At 41.2% G+C, this 16288-nt stretch overlaps 1 protein-coding gene across 1 annotated transcript in view; it reads left to right on the top strand.

Annotated features, from left to right (window-relative positions):
* Nucleotides 1–16288, top strand: part of LOC115096270 (ATP-binding cassette sub-family A member 1-like) — a 618744-nt gene that overhangs the window by 12723 nt on the left and 589733 nt on the right. Inside the window, exon 3 of the mRNA XM_029610773.1 lies at nucleotides 5851–6056. Coding sequence (XP_029466633.1) covers nucleotides 5851–6056 — 206 coding nt within the window. The remainder of the gene's footprint in view (nucleotides 1–5850; nucleotides 6057–16288) is intronic.

Here is a 16288-nt window from a genome sequence, read left to right as displayed (position 1 = left end):
TACCTTGATAGTGTGATTTATTCGTAGACAGTGAATACAAAGGAATCATTTAGTTTTTTTATGTGGAACAACATTTTACATAGCTAAAAATGTATTCACAGCACAGTATAACAGGTTTTAATGAGGCTCATTAGGATATTGTCATTGCTGTCCATACGCATGCCGACTCCTATATATATTTACCTTATGAATTTCATGGAAACTGCATTTGTGTTTAGTATTAAGTATTTAGGCTCTTCTAAACACTTTGTGAATGTTTACTGTAATAATCTTGTCTATGATAAAGGTTTTAATACATACCTATTTATAATCCTGCTCAGAATTTCATGAACAAATCTTAAAGTAGCTGCCAATGAGAAGAAAACATTTATAGCATATATATTTGATAAGATATCAACCAATATGAAGAAACCTTCATTTTAATTTCAACTTCATGATTGATTTCTGTATTAACAATTCAAAAAAAAGAGCCAAAATCTGTCCTGTATATAGAATAACAAAAAAAACAAAAGGAATCCGCCAATATTGTTCAACAGCGCTGAACACCAAATCAAACATTGATTTTAGATTATGTATAGAAAAGCCACATCAGCAAGCCTGACAATGTGTCCTGCAAAAAGCAGAGCCATCCAGTCTTTTAATCATTTGCGGCTATAGAGGCTAACAAAAGAGCGCCAGCGAATGCTTCCAGCAAATTTAAGAGCAACAAGAATTGTTTAAATGTTTATAACATATATCCATCTGTATCCGTTGATCAATATATTGACAGCTGACCCGACAACGTCTGGTGTTTCAAGTTGCTTCCTCACGAGTCAGTATGACAGAAAAGTTGTCACTAGATGTGTCTGTAAATGAATAATGCAGGGTGGTCAGACATATTGTAACAAGTAAAATTTTAGTACTTAGCTTCATTAAGATGGTGCAGCAAACCTCATCATTAGGACGCCAGGTCTCAAAGAAGTTTCCAGGATACGGAACAGAGACCGCAGTAGACCAGTCTGAAAAGTTAAATAGCCCGCGCTTTACCAACATGATGACATCATGGTGTCAAGCATCATGTAACCTAGGAAACAAGGACAGTAATTACGCATAATACTGGTGTAAAGAGATTCTCATAAGAAAACATTGAGTTCCAATGCGGCATTTAAACCGTCTGGGTGGACTGTGCCTAAACGATGAATCCAACGTTCGGCTTTTAATAACAGATCATTGAAATCTCCTCCGCTTCATGTGGGGTGAAGTTGTTTCAATACACATGCCTTCAGATCATCAAAAGAATGAGAATTTTCAAGGCAGTGTGAGGCCAGTGGAGCAGTTACTCGACTTGTGCTGATGCATGAGCAATACTCAATTAACCGAGTTTTGAGAGCACGTTTCGTTTTGCAGACATACCACAAGTTACATGGATATTGGTTAATATAAATTACCCCTGTGGAAAGGCAGTCTGTTATATTTTTCAGGAGGAATGTGAATTCAAGCCTAGAAAAATGTAATGCTAAAGTCTGTATCATAATATGACAGACAGTACAAGAGTCACAAGCTGCGAGTGATCCTATTACTGGTAACTGGTGTTGAATAGACTAATCAGAATGGACAAGTTGATCTTGGAGATTAGCCCCACAAGTGAACGTAAATCTGGGGACGTCATGAAATTCTTGATATAATTGTAGGATATGCCAATTATCAAACATTACTTTTTTCATCTTATGTGTCATTGAAGAGAATGGTAAGATGCATGTCAAGGTGTCTGCAGTGTCAGGTGAGCGAGGTAAGAACAACCATTTGCGGTGGGTAAATGTTGCACTTGTGAAAGTACATTTAATGCACCATTGTGGATATCCTCTAGCTCAAAATCGGTTGCTCAATAACACCGCTTGCTGCTGACCACCCTGCATTATTCGTTTACAGACACATCTAGTGACACATTTTCTGTCATACTGACTCCTGAGGAAGCAACTTATTTTGTTGTGAAACACCGGCCAGCTGTCAATATATTGATTAATGGGTACAGATAGACATATGTTATAAACATTTAAACAATTCTTGTTGCTCTTAAATTTGCTGGAAGCACTTGCTGGTGCTCTATTGATAGCCTCTATAGCCGCAAATGATTAAAAGACCAAATGGCTCTGCTTTTTGCAGTACACGATGTCAGGCTTGCTGATGCAGCTTTTCTATATATAATCTAAAATCAATTTTTTATTTGATGTTCAGCACTTTTGAACGATATTGGCAGATTGCTTTTTTTCTTTTTTATTTCTGTATTAGCCATTATATGCAAAAACAGTGGATCCAATAAAAGCCTACATTGTAATAGCAGCATTCACAGTGCAGATCACTTCAGGTTTATATGGACAAATGCTGGACAATTTCTTGATAACCTTGAATTATCTGTGGGAGGCTCCATATAAAACAATGGAATTTCCTTATGCTTGCCACTTTTTTTAACTCTTTAAAAACATAAGAAGTTGCCTAACTGAGTCAGACCGAGGGTCCATCAAGCCCAGCATCCTGTTTCCAACAGTGGCCAATCCAGGTTACAAGTACCTGGCAAGTACCCATACATTAAGTAGATCCATGCTACTAATGCCAATAATAACAGTGGCTATTCCCTAAGTCAAAATGATTAATAACAGTTAATGGACTTCTACTCCAGGAACTTATCCAAACCTTTTTTTAAACCCAGATAAATTAACTTCCCTAACCACATACTCTGGCAATCAAATTCCACAGTTTATTTGTGTTGAGTGAAATAGATTTTTCTCTGATTTGTTTTAAATGTGTTACTTTCTAACTTCACAGGGTACCCCCTATCCTTCTATTATCTGAAAGAGTTAATAACTGATTCACATTTACCCATTCTAGTCCTCTCATAATTTTATAGACCTCTATCATATCCCCCCTCAGCTGTCTCTTCTCCAAGTTGAAAAACCCTAACCTCTTTAGCCTTTCCTCAAAGGAGAACCATTCCATCCTTTTTATTTATTTTGATTGCCCTTCTCTGTACCGTCTTCAGTGCAACTATATCTTTTTTGAGATGCGGTGACCAGAATTGCACACAGTATTCAAGATGTGGTCTCACCATGCAGCGATACAGAGGCATTATGACATCCATCCTTTTATTTTTCATTCCCTTCCAAATAATTCCCAACATTCTGTTAGCTTTTTTGATGACCTCAGGACACTGAGCTGACAATTTCAATGTATTATTCAATATGATGCCTAGGTAATAGCTCCTAAGATATATCCTAACATTGTGTAACTATAGCAAGAATTGTTTTTCCTTATATGCATCACTTTGTATTTTCCACATTAAATTTTATCTGCCATTTGGAAGCCCAATCTTCCAGTCTTACAAGGTCATCTTGCAATTCATCACAATATGTTTGAGATTTATCTGCTCTGCATAATTTTGTGTCATCCGCAAATTTGATCACCTCACTTGTCGTACCCATTCCAGATCAATTATAAATATATTAAAAAGCACTGTTCCAAGTTCAGATCCTTGAGGCACTCCTCTGTTTACCTTTTTCCACTGTGAATACAGACCATTTAATCCTGCTCTCTGTTTTCTATCTTTTAACCAGCTTGAAATACACCAAAAGATTTTGCCTCCTATCGATGACTTTTTAGTTTTCTTAGAAGCCTCTCATGCAGGTCTTTCTTTGAATGCCTTCTGAAAATCCAAATATATCATATCTACTTGTTCACCTTTGTCCACATGTTTATTCACCCCTTAAAAAAATATAGTTTGTGAGGCAAGACTTCCCTTGGCTGTATCCCATCAAACCAAGTCTATCTAAATGTTTGTGATTATATTCTTTATAAGATTTTCTATGATTTTTCCTGGTACTGAAGTCAGGCTCGCAGGTCTAGAGTTTCCCAGATCACCTCTGGATCCCTTTTAAATATCGAGGTTACATTGGTAATCTTTCAATCTTCAGGTACAATGGATGATTTTAATGATAGGTTACAAATTCATTGAAATAGGTCTGAACTTTCATTTTTTAGTTCTTTCAGAACACTGGTGTGTATACCATCTGGTCCAAGTGATTTACTATTCTTCAGTTTGTAAATTAAGCTTACCACATCTTACAGGTTCCCCATGATTTGGTTGAGTTCATCTGAAATATCAACCATGAAAACCTTCTCTGGAATGGATCTCTCTCTAACATCCTCTTCAGTAAACACCTAAGCAAAGAAATTCATTCCCCTCCCCCCCCATGTATGTCTGTGTGTGTGGGGGGGGGGGTGGAATGGAGGCTGGGGAGTTCCTTTCTTTAATAGTATATGGTGTGATGGGGTGAGGGACTGGAGCCCAGAGTTGTGGTTCATGGGAGCGGGGTTGCTGGAAAGTTAGGGGGATCTGTTGTTTAAGCAGATTTGGAGGGGAGGCACTTAGTATAATGGCACTGGCCTTGGGCTGACTGGTGGCCATTGTGTAATGACAGAGCGTGGAATAGGAGTGATCAGGGATTGGTCCTGTCCCCAGAAGACCCAGACTCATGAAGGAGTAAGAGCTGGGAGGCCAAGGGTGCTGCGGGGATTGTATTTTTTAAGTGGATTTATTAGGAGAAGATAGAAATGAAAACCAGCACTTGTCATATTTTTTTATCGGGGGGGGGGGGGGGGGCAGAGAGCATGCAGGTCCTTAAGCAGGTTTGTTATGGGAATTGGGATCAGAGTGAAAGACGCAGGTAAAACAATTTTTTCTCTGTGTTAAGCATTTGAATTAATATATCATAGAAGAATACTTGATGGACATTTAGTGGATGACAGCAGTCAAGCATTAATAGATAGACACATGCTGGGTGTAATCTTTTGAGAATAATAACTCTGTCTGGCTTCAGTGACATCATAGTTGTATGCTTTCAATGGGGCATTTCTCCTGAGATCCTCACTACATGTATACCTGCTTAATAAAGATGGTGAAGGCCGAAAATACATTAGTTATTATTTGAGATCAATATTTTTTTTAAAGTGCCATTTTTCCACTATGTCTTTATTTAGGACAAGAATCACACTGACCATCTTTCTCACAACTGGGAGATCTTTGTTTTCCCACTTGTGTGTTCAGATTCAGTGAGCCAGAAAGCTAGGAAACTGATCAAGTCATTTGCTAGGGCCATGCCCCCAGTGAACAACTATAAGTTACAAATGACGTCTGCCAGAGCTTTCTCTTATATCAGTCCAGTATTGTGGAATGTTCTCCCAGTAGAAATAAGGGAAGTTCAAGACATAAAAGTTTTCAGGAAACAAGGAAAAAGCCTTTTATTTTGTGGTTAAATCTTTTTTATTATAAATGTTTAATGAAGCTTATAACTGATTTTATTTATTTTATTGTGATGATATTTTAAATTTGGATGAATGTTTTATATGTATTTTATAACAAATTGCATGTGATTTATTATGAATATTAATTGTGATCCGCTTTGAACCTAATGTGGGAAGGCATAGAATATAAATGTGTAAATAAATAAATAAATAAAATATTGATAAATGTCAAAAACTGTAAAAAATGCAATGAAGACAGACAGCAAATATAAAATGAAGAAAGCAGGAAAAATGTGTAGAAGTCCAGAATTGCACTGAAGTCTATAAATGTTTAATTTCCAATTCTATTACAGCAATGCTTTTTTGAATGGCTCTCATCAATTTGATAGGGCCTTAAAGAGACAACAGAGGTGACTTGAAGGGCAATCTTAATGTAAACATCCTGGTATTTGTTTTCACAAAGTTATGACAAAATGAACATTTTGAAACAACTTATATGTGCTAATCTAGTTGAATAATTCTGAATGGTTTAACAATGTAGTGCTCAGCGGCTTTTCTTGCTTTCCTCTGTTACAGTGTCTCATGCTTGATAAATTTGAATCTGTCCCTACTGAATGGGAGCTAGTTAACAGGTCACTGAATTTAATTGAAGAAAAGAAGTTCTGGGCAGGGGTAGTTTTTAAGAATATGGATGATCAAACAAGCAATATCCCTCCACATGTTAAATACAAGATTCGAATGGACATTGATGAGGTGGAAAACACTCAAAAAGTCAAGGACAGGTAGGAGCTCAACAAAAGGCCATTTTGTTTTGATTTTTTTTTCTAGTTACTTAACTGATCTGGATTCTCTCATTTCATCTTTTATCTGTCACTACTGCTGCTACATTGATGATGCATAGATCCACTTCACTTTTTTCTCCTCGTCTAATATCTTCTTTCCCCTTTTTACCTGTCTTCGAATGGCCGCTGCCTTGTTAAACTCTAGACAGCTCATGCATCAAAAACTGAGATATGCTGTATCCCAGCTAATCTGATCTCCACCCTTGGTATTCATCAACCTTGACTGTACCCTTCTATCATTTACCTTCTTTCGGTGTTCTCAATTCTTTTTTTATCCCACTCTTCACATGAATCTACTCCCTGTTCACTTCTCAGTTTCCAGCTACTTAATTTAAAAAAAAAAAAAAAAAAAAAGTCTGCCCTTTAACTCTTTCATGAAGTGGTAGCTAATCTCTCCCAAACCTTTGTTCACTTTCAGGTTTAAACATTTTTTGTATTGCCTATCTTCTATCTCCCCCTCCCCCCTGCTTTTCTCATTCTCTCTGGAGGTAATTTTCAAAAGGATTTACACCTGACAAACTGGGTACACATGTAAATGAGCTTTTGGAAAATACATCTTTTATGTGCATATATCCTTTGACAATTCACGCCGTAGGGCTCAATTTTCAGAAGGTTTTAGATGTAGAAATGGACGTTTGAATATTGCTATAATACATGCTATTTTTACGAGTGTAACTCCTTTGAAAATTCATCCCTCTGCTTCTACCTCATGCTCTACACTGATTCCCTGTAAACTACTGACACCAATTAAAACTTTTGCTAATTACTTTCATGTTCTAGCTTGCTCTTATTATTCCTTGCTCTTATTGCTCTATGAATCATGCTTTCCCTAGCCTACCACGTTTCAGACAGGATCCTTCTTATATCTGTGTTTCCTCTCTACACATTTCCTTTGGACTCATATTTTTGCTGATATTTGGAGCATGTCAGTTCTAGCTTCATAAACCCAAATTAAAAATGTATCTTTTTGGACATGTTTGTTGCTTATTTCAGCGTATTTTATTATGCACTATTTATTTAATATATATATTGATTGCTTTGTGAGGCATCCTGGATAAGTATGACATATAAATACTGAAATGAATAAATACTGTCTGGAGTTGAAATAAAGGGACTATTTGACTGTCGTACTAATTCTGCATCAAAATAGATTCTGGAAGACCTAAATTTACACCTATGACAAGAAAAATACTGCAGTTAATAATATGAACAACCAGGACTTGCAAGCCTTATCCTCCTTACCAATTACACCCACATCTGCAACAAGAAAAACCACCACACAACATTCTTGGGAATCAATAAGTCACGGTTTTATTAACACCATTACATTTTCCAAGCTGGTTACAATAAGCCTTCCAAATTGCCCCAGTGGACATCCATAACAATCCTTAGGAAGATGCACCACCCACAGGCCACCCAGCCTTCAGGCAACCAGCAATGCATAATGCCTCCCTATGAGATTCCCTCCACAACCCAGTAAGGAATGCCACATTGATTTGACTGCACCCGATTTCACCAAATCCATCTAGGGCTCCCAAAGTTGACTATTCAGCCCACCTAACCAATTTGTTGAGAATACCCTGCCCCAAACTGTGCTTAGGTATTCCACCACATGCACGGGATAGGCAATCTATCTTGCAACCTCCCCAAACATTTGACCTAAGATTCTAATACCAGAGCACCCTCCAAGGCCTCCTGAAAAGGATTATTGAAAAGATCCTGACCAATATCAGATAAGTGAACCCCTGCAAACCAAAAATGTCCCTGACAAGCATCCCGGGTCCACATGCTTACCCCCTTGTTTACACAGCTAGGAACCAATTTCCTCATTATCTTTTGTTCTGTCATGACCCCAAATCACCTGATCCAAGCAAATAGGCTTTGGAATAATGTCTGACCAACATTTTGCAGTATTAGGGAGTTAAACCATTATGGTAGACATATCCTTCCTCACAGCATCGAGCAACTGGTGACAGGATCATTTGCCCAAATCAATCCCTCTGCCCCCAAGATGAACTACCTGCACTTCAGGCCACTCTCCGCTCCTCATCAGTGACTAAAGAAAGGACAGAATCTCTCGCCATCTGAACCAGGGAACTTTCACACCATGCAAAGCCAAGCCCAAGTGTGGATGAAAAGGGTGTTGTAGCACACACCTATGCCCCCATACCACATAGCAACCTACAATCCTAAAATTTCTGTCCCTGTGTCAGTGACCTGAAAAATATAAACAACATTAATGCAGTACCCCTAAGAAGATAATACATTCTCCCTCCTAACACATGACTCAAATGCTCTAGATTTCCAAAGTCCAAGGAGACACATGACTGTATCCTATCAACTAGATTCTGCTGCAGAAGTCACCACACCAATATGGAAACAATACATCCCATAATGTCTTGCTTCCAAATGCAGAACCCCCAACATTTTTGCAAAACTGCAGAAAATTGATATTTGGTAATTGATACCACCATCAGAATGTACCAAAAAGTACATGCTACCTGAAGGCCACACTTCCAAGAATGTGCGCACATTAGCCACTAGGGATGTGCATTAAATTGAAATGACACAGAAAATGTCAATGACATTATCTTTGTCATTTCATGTCATTTTCATAATGATATGATAGAAAAAAAACACATTTTATGTTTTTTCTTTTATCATTATTAGTGCTCAATATTAAGAAACAGTGTGCATTGTTTGGAATAGTGCATGCTAATTCTGAAACCTAAATAAACAAAAAAAATTGGGAACAATCCTAAACATGGAAATTTGCCCCCAAATGACACAAAATGACACAACATAAAATCTTTGGGCCTGCGCACCCCTATTAGCCACTGGACAAGTTGGTAATTCAGCCAACACCATCAATGCCTACCAAGTACCCTTACAAGCCTTACAAGTTTTTGAGCACTGAATCTTCAAATCCTGTCCCCTTCAGATGTGATTCCCACATTCCACCACTATGTCCACTAACTCACCTACCCTAAAAGCCCTGAGAAAAGCAAGAATAAATGCAACCCGAAAATAGCAAGTCTCATAAATTTGAGAGATTGACATCACTCATATCATACCTTGGTTTATGAATGAGGTTCATTCCTGTCAAGGTACACACAAAACAAACCCATTTGGAGAAACTGCCCAAAGAGAAACAAATCCTTGATAAATACTCCCAAATGTGCAACCCCATCGATGGGCTTTGATAAAAAAATGAAAAGCTTGAAATATGACTTGAAATAGAAGACTTCTATTTCAAGGAAAATCCAGTACCCTTCACATAAATCACATAATCCATCAACTCTGCAAGCAATGCTGAAACAACCTTTTGAAAATAAGAATCTTAACACCTTACTAATCCCACTACTGTATGCAGCCAACTTCAAAAGAGCCAATGATGCTTTCAGCAGATTCCATGCTTCTGGACACTGAAACGCCAAAGAAAATTTGGGGACCACTGCTTCAAATAGATCCACCTTGGTGCCAGCCTCTGTAACAGCTCCCATTTGCAACAAGAAAGAGAATAAGCCATTGTGGTATCAACCCTGGTACATGTCAATCCCAAACTTTCAAATTATTAATTAATTGGGGAAATGGCACAAGGCTGAAGGATCTAAAATGGTTCCTAAACTTGTCCTGGGAGACCCCCAGCCTTTCAGGTTTTAAGGATACTGCAATGAATACACTTGTGTAGGAGAAGGGTCAGAGCTGCCTCAGGGCACAATGGATGCATGATGGCTCACAGCTGTTGGTGATGTCACTGCAGAAAGATGTCACTGCAGAAAGATGTACAGCATTGTAACCCAAGGACAATAGGAAGGATGAGAGAGAAAGAATGAGGGTGATGGATGGGGCAGGGGGTGAAGGAGGGAGCCAAGAAAGGGACTGGTTGCTAGGCAAAAGGTTGGGGGTCGAGGTGGGCAGCTGTTGGTGGGCAAAGTGGTGGAGGGCAGGGGGCTGCAGCTGCAGGGCAGGAGGTTGTGGGGGGAGAGAGGGGTGTTGCTGGGTATGCCGTAGAAGGAGAGGGACTCTACTGATGGAATGAGAGGTTTTCTATTTGTAGAGAAGATGTTTGTGAGAGAAGGGGCTTCTGCTGGACGGGGGTGAGGAGGAGCAGAGGGAAGCTTCTAGGCATGGGATGGCTGGGAGAGATGAGAGATGATGCTGGGGGGAAGAAGGGAGAATTCTCTACAGGTAGTGGTGGGAGTGAGAAAAAGAGGGGAGCCCATGGCAAGAGGAGGAGGAGGAGAGAAAGAGTGGGGAGGCAGGATATGGAGTAAGAGAGAGAGAGTAGGATGCAGCTGAATGAATGAAAGGAGAGATTGCAAGGAATGCAGGGCACAGAGTAGATTGGAGGAAGCAGGGGAATAGAAAGTGTATAATGGGCAAAGGATGTGGAAATGGAAAGAAGGGGATGATGGATAGGAGAAGAAAGAGAGAGGGTGCCTTGATGGAACTGCCACCACAGAGGGACAGTTGTGCCTTTGCTGCCAAAGGATAAAGTGTTGCTGCCAAAGGATAAAGTGTTGCCCGCTCAGTGCCAGGATCAGCTTTTGCGGGGAGGGGGGCAAAAGCAAAAGCTGGTCCTGGCACTGAGCGGACACCATCTGAACAGAATCCACTTAAATACCCAGAAAGACAAGGGGAGTAGGAAGCCCCTATGTTTTGCTTCATGCAATAGGAATGTCAAACACTTGAAGCACATAAAAAATACTTGCCATAATTCCTGTAGTCCAACAAACAAAAAGTAATGTAAATAATGCATGATACAACTTGATCCCACTACCCACTCTGTTACCCTATGAATAAAGGAACTGAGCATTTCAAAATAAGCACACGAAACAGAATGGTCCATTTGCATACACGTATCCAAATAATTTTTCCCCTGAAACTGAAAACCTAACAAATGAATGCTATCAGGATGCACAGGCAGATGGCGGAAGGCTGATTCAGTATCCACCTTAGACATTAAAACACCCCTGCCACACTGACGTTCCATTGGAACAATCAAATCAAAACATGTATAATGCACTGTGAAAAGCTCTCTGTGGACAAATCATTCATTGAAAAGCCCTCTGGAAAGGACAAATTATGAATCAAACAAAATTTGCCTGACTCCTGTGCCACTACAGCTAATGGAGATGTATTTATTCTATCGGACAGGAGCTCAAAAAAGAGAGTTGCAATCCTGGCCAACTGCACCTCATCCAATAATTTCTGCTGTCCTTCTGCTTCAAGTCTGGTTGTCAAAGTCAAATTCCCTCCCCTCCAAAGGTTCTAACATAAGGGTTCCATAAGTAAAACTCTCCAAACTCTCCTCTAAAACCACTGTCATCTCCTTCCTTGAGTTATTCCTAAACCGAAGACCCATGGCTGCCACCACAATCATTGTACAAGCCCTATCAAAATCAAAACTATTTTGCATACACACCCCTGCTGCCCCCCCCCCCCCCACCCACTCACTGTGCTCACTTGCTGGCCAGATGGTTAGCAGCAGAGACCGAAGACAGGTGGATGAACCTACAGTCCTGAAAGCTATCTCCTGATTGATTAAAATGCCAACAGACATCAGATGCACCATCTGAGGCCTTTCCTAGATGCCCTGTTCCTTGAAAGGACTGCCCTCCATTATCCTAGATGCCTGTCCCACCCCAGTCAATTTATTAGTTATCTGAGTCAGCCAAAGACTCACATCCTATGTGCCCCAACACATACACTTGTTTTCCTCCATCTTTCCCTAAAACACTTATCATAATTGAGCCAGGCCCATCCCTCATAATATTTATGTGCTGCTAAAATCATATCCCCTTCTTCTTCTCCTCCTTCCTCCTGCCTCTTCTATTCCCAAGCAAATGAAAAATGTCAATGCATTTCTGCATCTTGATCTTCTCTCCAGAACCGGTATCTCCCCAACATCCTCATTAGTGAACAGAAAAGCAAAAAATTTAGTCTTTCTGCAATGGCCTTATCTTCCTTAAGAGCCCCTTGGTCATCTAACGGTCCAACTGACTCCCTCGCAGTTTTCATGCTTCAGATGTATTTTAAAAAGTTGTTATTATGAGTTTTTGACTGTACAGCCATTTTATCAAAGTTTCCCTTTTCAAAATGTAGTGTTAGAGCTGTAAATGTTCATATTGTCCCCCTTCCAGTCATTAGTTCAAATTTGATCATGTTGTGATCACTATTAGCAAGTGGCCCCACCACCACTACCTCTCTCACCAAATCCTGTGATCCACTAAGAATTAGATCTAAAATATCTCCCTCTCTCGTCAGTTCCAGAAAAAATTGTTCCATGAAGCAGTTGATTATTCCATCCAAGAACTTTACGTCTCTAACATGTCCTGATGTTACATTTACTCAGTCAATATTGGGGTAATTGAAATCTCCCATCATTATTGCATGGCCAAGTTGATTAGTTACACTGGTATTGGGGTAATTGAAATCTAATAACATCAAGAGTCAAGAATTATCCACTGTAATCCATATTGTCAACACCAAAAGTGGAAAAAATGAAGCTTAGAAGTAAAGGCTAAAGAAGGCGTCAGCAAGCCTGACGTTGTATGTTCACATAGAGACACCAACCGGTCTTTTCAATCATTCGCCTTCTTTTAGATTTATTAACTTTCAACAACTTTTTGTTCAAATTTTTTTCTTTTTCTTAAAATCCTCCGTTAGTCATAGACTCTTTAAAGCGGATGTATTTAATTTCAATACGGCCCTACACGGCCCGTGTTTCACCCGAAAGCTTCCTCAGGGGCGTATAAACGCTATCAATACAAGAGTCTGTATCCTATAATAATAGTAGAACAATAATTAAATCCTTTATCTTCATGAAGGTTAATGAAATTTATACTTATCTTAAAAATAAGCCAGGTACCAATTCATCCGGACAACTCGTCTCAAAACCGGGAAAATGGAGGGAGGAAGGAAGAAGCCAAACCTCACGTCTTTTTAAACAAACGAGATTTCATGATGTCATTAACCACGCCAGATATGTATGACGTATCCTTTGACGACATCCATCAGGGTAGGTAGTCAACATCCCAGAAAAGAATGTAGATCCAATTCAGCATTTAATCCTCTAGGGGCAACAGTGTTCAATCGGAAGATCCATCGTTGTTCTGATTGTAACAGAAGACGTTCCCGATCACCACCACGCCAGTGCGGGGGAATATGATCAATTCCACAAAAAAGCAAATCCGAAAATGTGTGATTTAATTCCATACAGTGTAATTCCAAAAAGTTGTTGAAAGTTAATAAATCTAAAAGAAGGCGAATGATTGAAAAGACCGGTTGGTGTCTCTATGTGAACATACAACGTCAGGCTTGCTGACGCCTTCTTTAGCCTTTACTTCTAAGCTTCATTTTTTCCACTTTTGGTGTTGGTAATTGAAATCTCCCATGAAAAAAATGTCACCGATTAACATCTCCACCACTATGAATGCCTGCTCTTTCTTTTACTAGCTTTCTGCCCCTTCAACTCTGCCTTATTTCCTCCAACCTGCCCTTGCTGCTCCAGCCATCTTCTTGCTGTTGTCTCAACAATATGGCCCCCAGTCTCCAGACTAACAAAAATATCCTGACCCAGCTGTCTGGCAAATTACCCACTGCTGTATCTGCTGAACTTCCCTTAGTCTCCGCTGAACCCTGTCACTTTTCCCATGCTTACCAGATTCCACCACCACTGCCTGCCCTGCTGCAATAGACTCCAGCTGCTGCCTGGAAATATGCTGGAATCATCTCCTGCTGCTGATTAGGAGCCTTTAAAGGACCTTCCTGCTGTCTCACAATCTGCTCTGCTAATATCTATTGATTTCTCCAGATTTCCTGCTGTGAAGGACCAGGATGGTCCACCATCTCTGCATCCATGGCCAGTCTGCTACCAGCCTTCAATGACAAATCACACAATCCCTGCAGCTCATCTCCCTGCACACTCTCCTGTGTGCCAACACTTGCCTGCCTATCCACTGGAATGGAATGCTCTAAGGAATAACAAGTTCCCTGCAATCCACTATATGAAGTAGAAAGCCCCCAGAGGGAACCATACCTCAGGACTAGAACCTCCCTGCCCCCACTGGTGCCATCCAGGTCAAAACAGGCCTCCTGCCACTGAGGTAACCCCCAACCAACACCCTGCACCTGCCTGACTACAGAAGCAGATGTCTCCCTGGATCCTTGAGATTCCATCACACCTGGGTCCCCAATCAAACCCATTCCTATCGTAGGAAGCAGAGGACAGAGTTGTAGTCCCAACTCCCTCAAGATCACAAAATGCCCTGCCAAAAGTCCCCAGACCCATGCAGCAGAAATGGATGGCATAAAGATCAGGAGGCACATTTGCCCACTGTTGGATTCATGGACCCTAGAGCCGACTAGGACAGAAGATGACGCACTGTGGGAAGGCCCACAGTGGAAGTCGAAGCCGGGAGGTGGCACAGGCAGGAGACCAGGAGGATCTTCACCACTGGAGACCCGAGGTCCCCCCAGGAGGAGCCCGTGAGGACCCGGGCCACTTGTACTTACGAGCTGTCTCCTGTGGGCAGGCGTCGGAGGAGAAGAGTAGAGCTGGAGCCAAGAGGCCAACCGGATCTTCACCACTGGAAGCCCGCGGTCCCCCCGAGAGGAGCTCATGAGGACTCGAGCTGCTTAGATTTAGGCGAGGTCTCCTGGACGAAAGCTGAAGTCAGAAGCCAGTGGACAAAAGTCGGTCAGAAGCCAGTGGACGAAAGCTGAAGTCAGAAGCCAAGAACAGCAACTAGCAACTCTAAGAAGAGTGAACCTCATTGCAAGGCAAGGCATAGGACAAGTTGCAGGGTTTAAATATTCTGGGAGTGTCTGAAGTCATCTTGGGCTGTCCTCTGTTTTCCCGTGCTGGTCCCTTTAAGTGCTGAGCCCCTGCACACGCGCGTGCCTAGGAGGCGTGGCCAGTCATGGAGGATTGGCAGCATCTCTGGGATGCTGCCGATCCTCAGACCTCAGCGTAATCTAAAGTCTGCCAATAAAGCCCTTTTGACAGTTCCAACAGTAAGGTCTGCACATTTAAGCGAAGTAAGGGCCTGTGCAATTTCTATTGCTGGGCCATCCCTCTAGAACAAACTGCCTCAAGAGCTACGGCTACAAAATAATTTGAAGAGATTTAGGAAAGATCTCAAACATGGCTTTTTAAACAAACTTTTGAAATGTTCATTGAAGCTTAATCAGGCTTTTATATGATTCATTCTTCTTCTTTTAGTCTGTTCTTATCTATTTTAATATTAATTTTAGCTCTATTTTAGATAGTTTTTGATTGAATTTTATTTCTTTGGATATTTTAAGATATATTGTTATTCTTTTTCCCTTTTATCATGTTCTTAAAATGTGATTATTGTAAACCGTGGAGATAGAACTTGTTTCTGTTCAACGGTATATAAAAATTGTATAAATAAATAAAATAAATAAATCTCCCTCGAGGAGGGAGCACCTCGGCAGGAGCCAGGCCGGCCCATGCCAGTCGGAGAGGCGTCCCAGTGGCCCGGTCCGACCCCGAGATAGGTGGAGGGACCGGGGCACGGGCCGGGACCGTAACAGTACCCCCTCTCCTACACCCCCTTTCCGGGGTCTGGGCTTTGCAGGGTAGTCCAAGTGAAGAAGGGCCTTGTCTAGGATGTGAGAGGCCGGTTCCCACGTATTCTCCTCGGGGCCATAACCCTCCCAGGAGAGGAGGTACTCCTATCTGCGATGGAGAAACCGCACATCCAAAACGTCCTTTACTTGATAGATGACATCTTGTTCAGCTGCGGAGTTGGTTGGTTCAGGGGGCTGAAAAACAGACAGGACCAAAGGCTTGAGGAGGGATACATGGAAGACGTTGTGGATCCTCAGGGTGGAAGGAAGGTGTAGTCAGTAGGAAACCATACCCACCCACTCCGCTATGGCAAATGGGCCGATATACCTGGGAGCCATGCGCATAGAGGGAGTCCACAACCGGATGTTCTTGGTACTCAACCACACCTTATCCCCAGGAAGAAAGACAGGAGCAGGGCATCGTAGCCTGTCGGCATATTTCTTCGCTGTGGCGGCAGTCTGTCAAAGCTTCTCCTGAGTGTATCTCCAAAGATCACATAACTGATGTGCTGTAAGTTGCACTGCAGGGGACGGGACTGTCAGAGGTAAGGGCAAGGGAGTTCTAAGGTTTT

The sequence above is a fragment of the Rhinatrema bivittatum genome, chromosome 1, assembly GCF_901001135.1.
Source record: "Rhinatrema bivittatum chromosome 1, aRhiBiv1.1, whole genome shotgun sequence".
NCBI lineage: Eukaryota > Metazoa > Chordata > Amphibia > Gymnophiona > Rhinatrematidae > Rhinatrema > Rhinatrema bivittatum.
The sequence above is the reverse complement of the archived record's forward strand: the minus strand, read 5'-3'. Positions and strand labels throughout refer to the sequence as shown.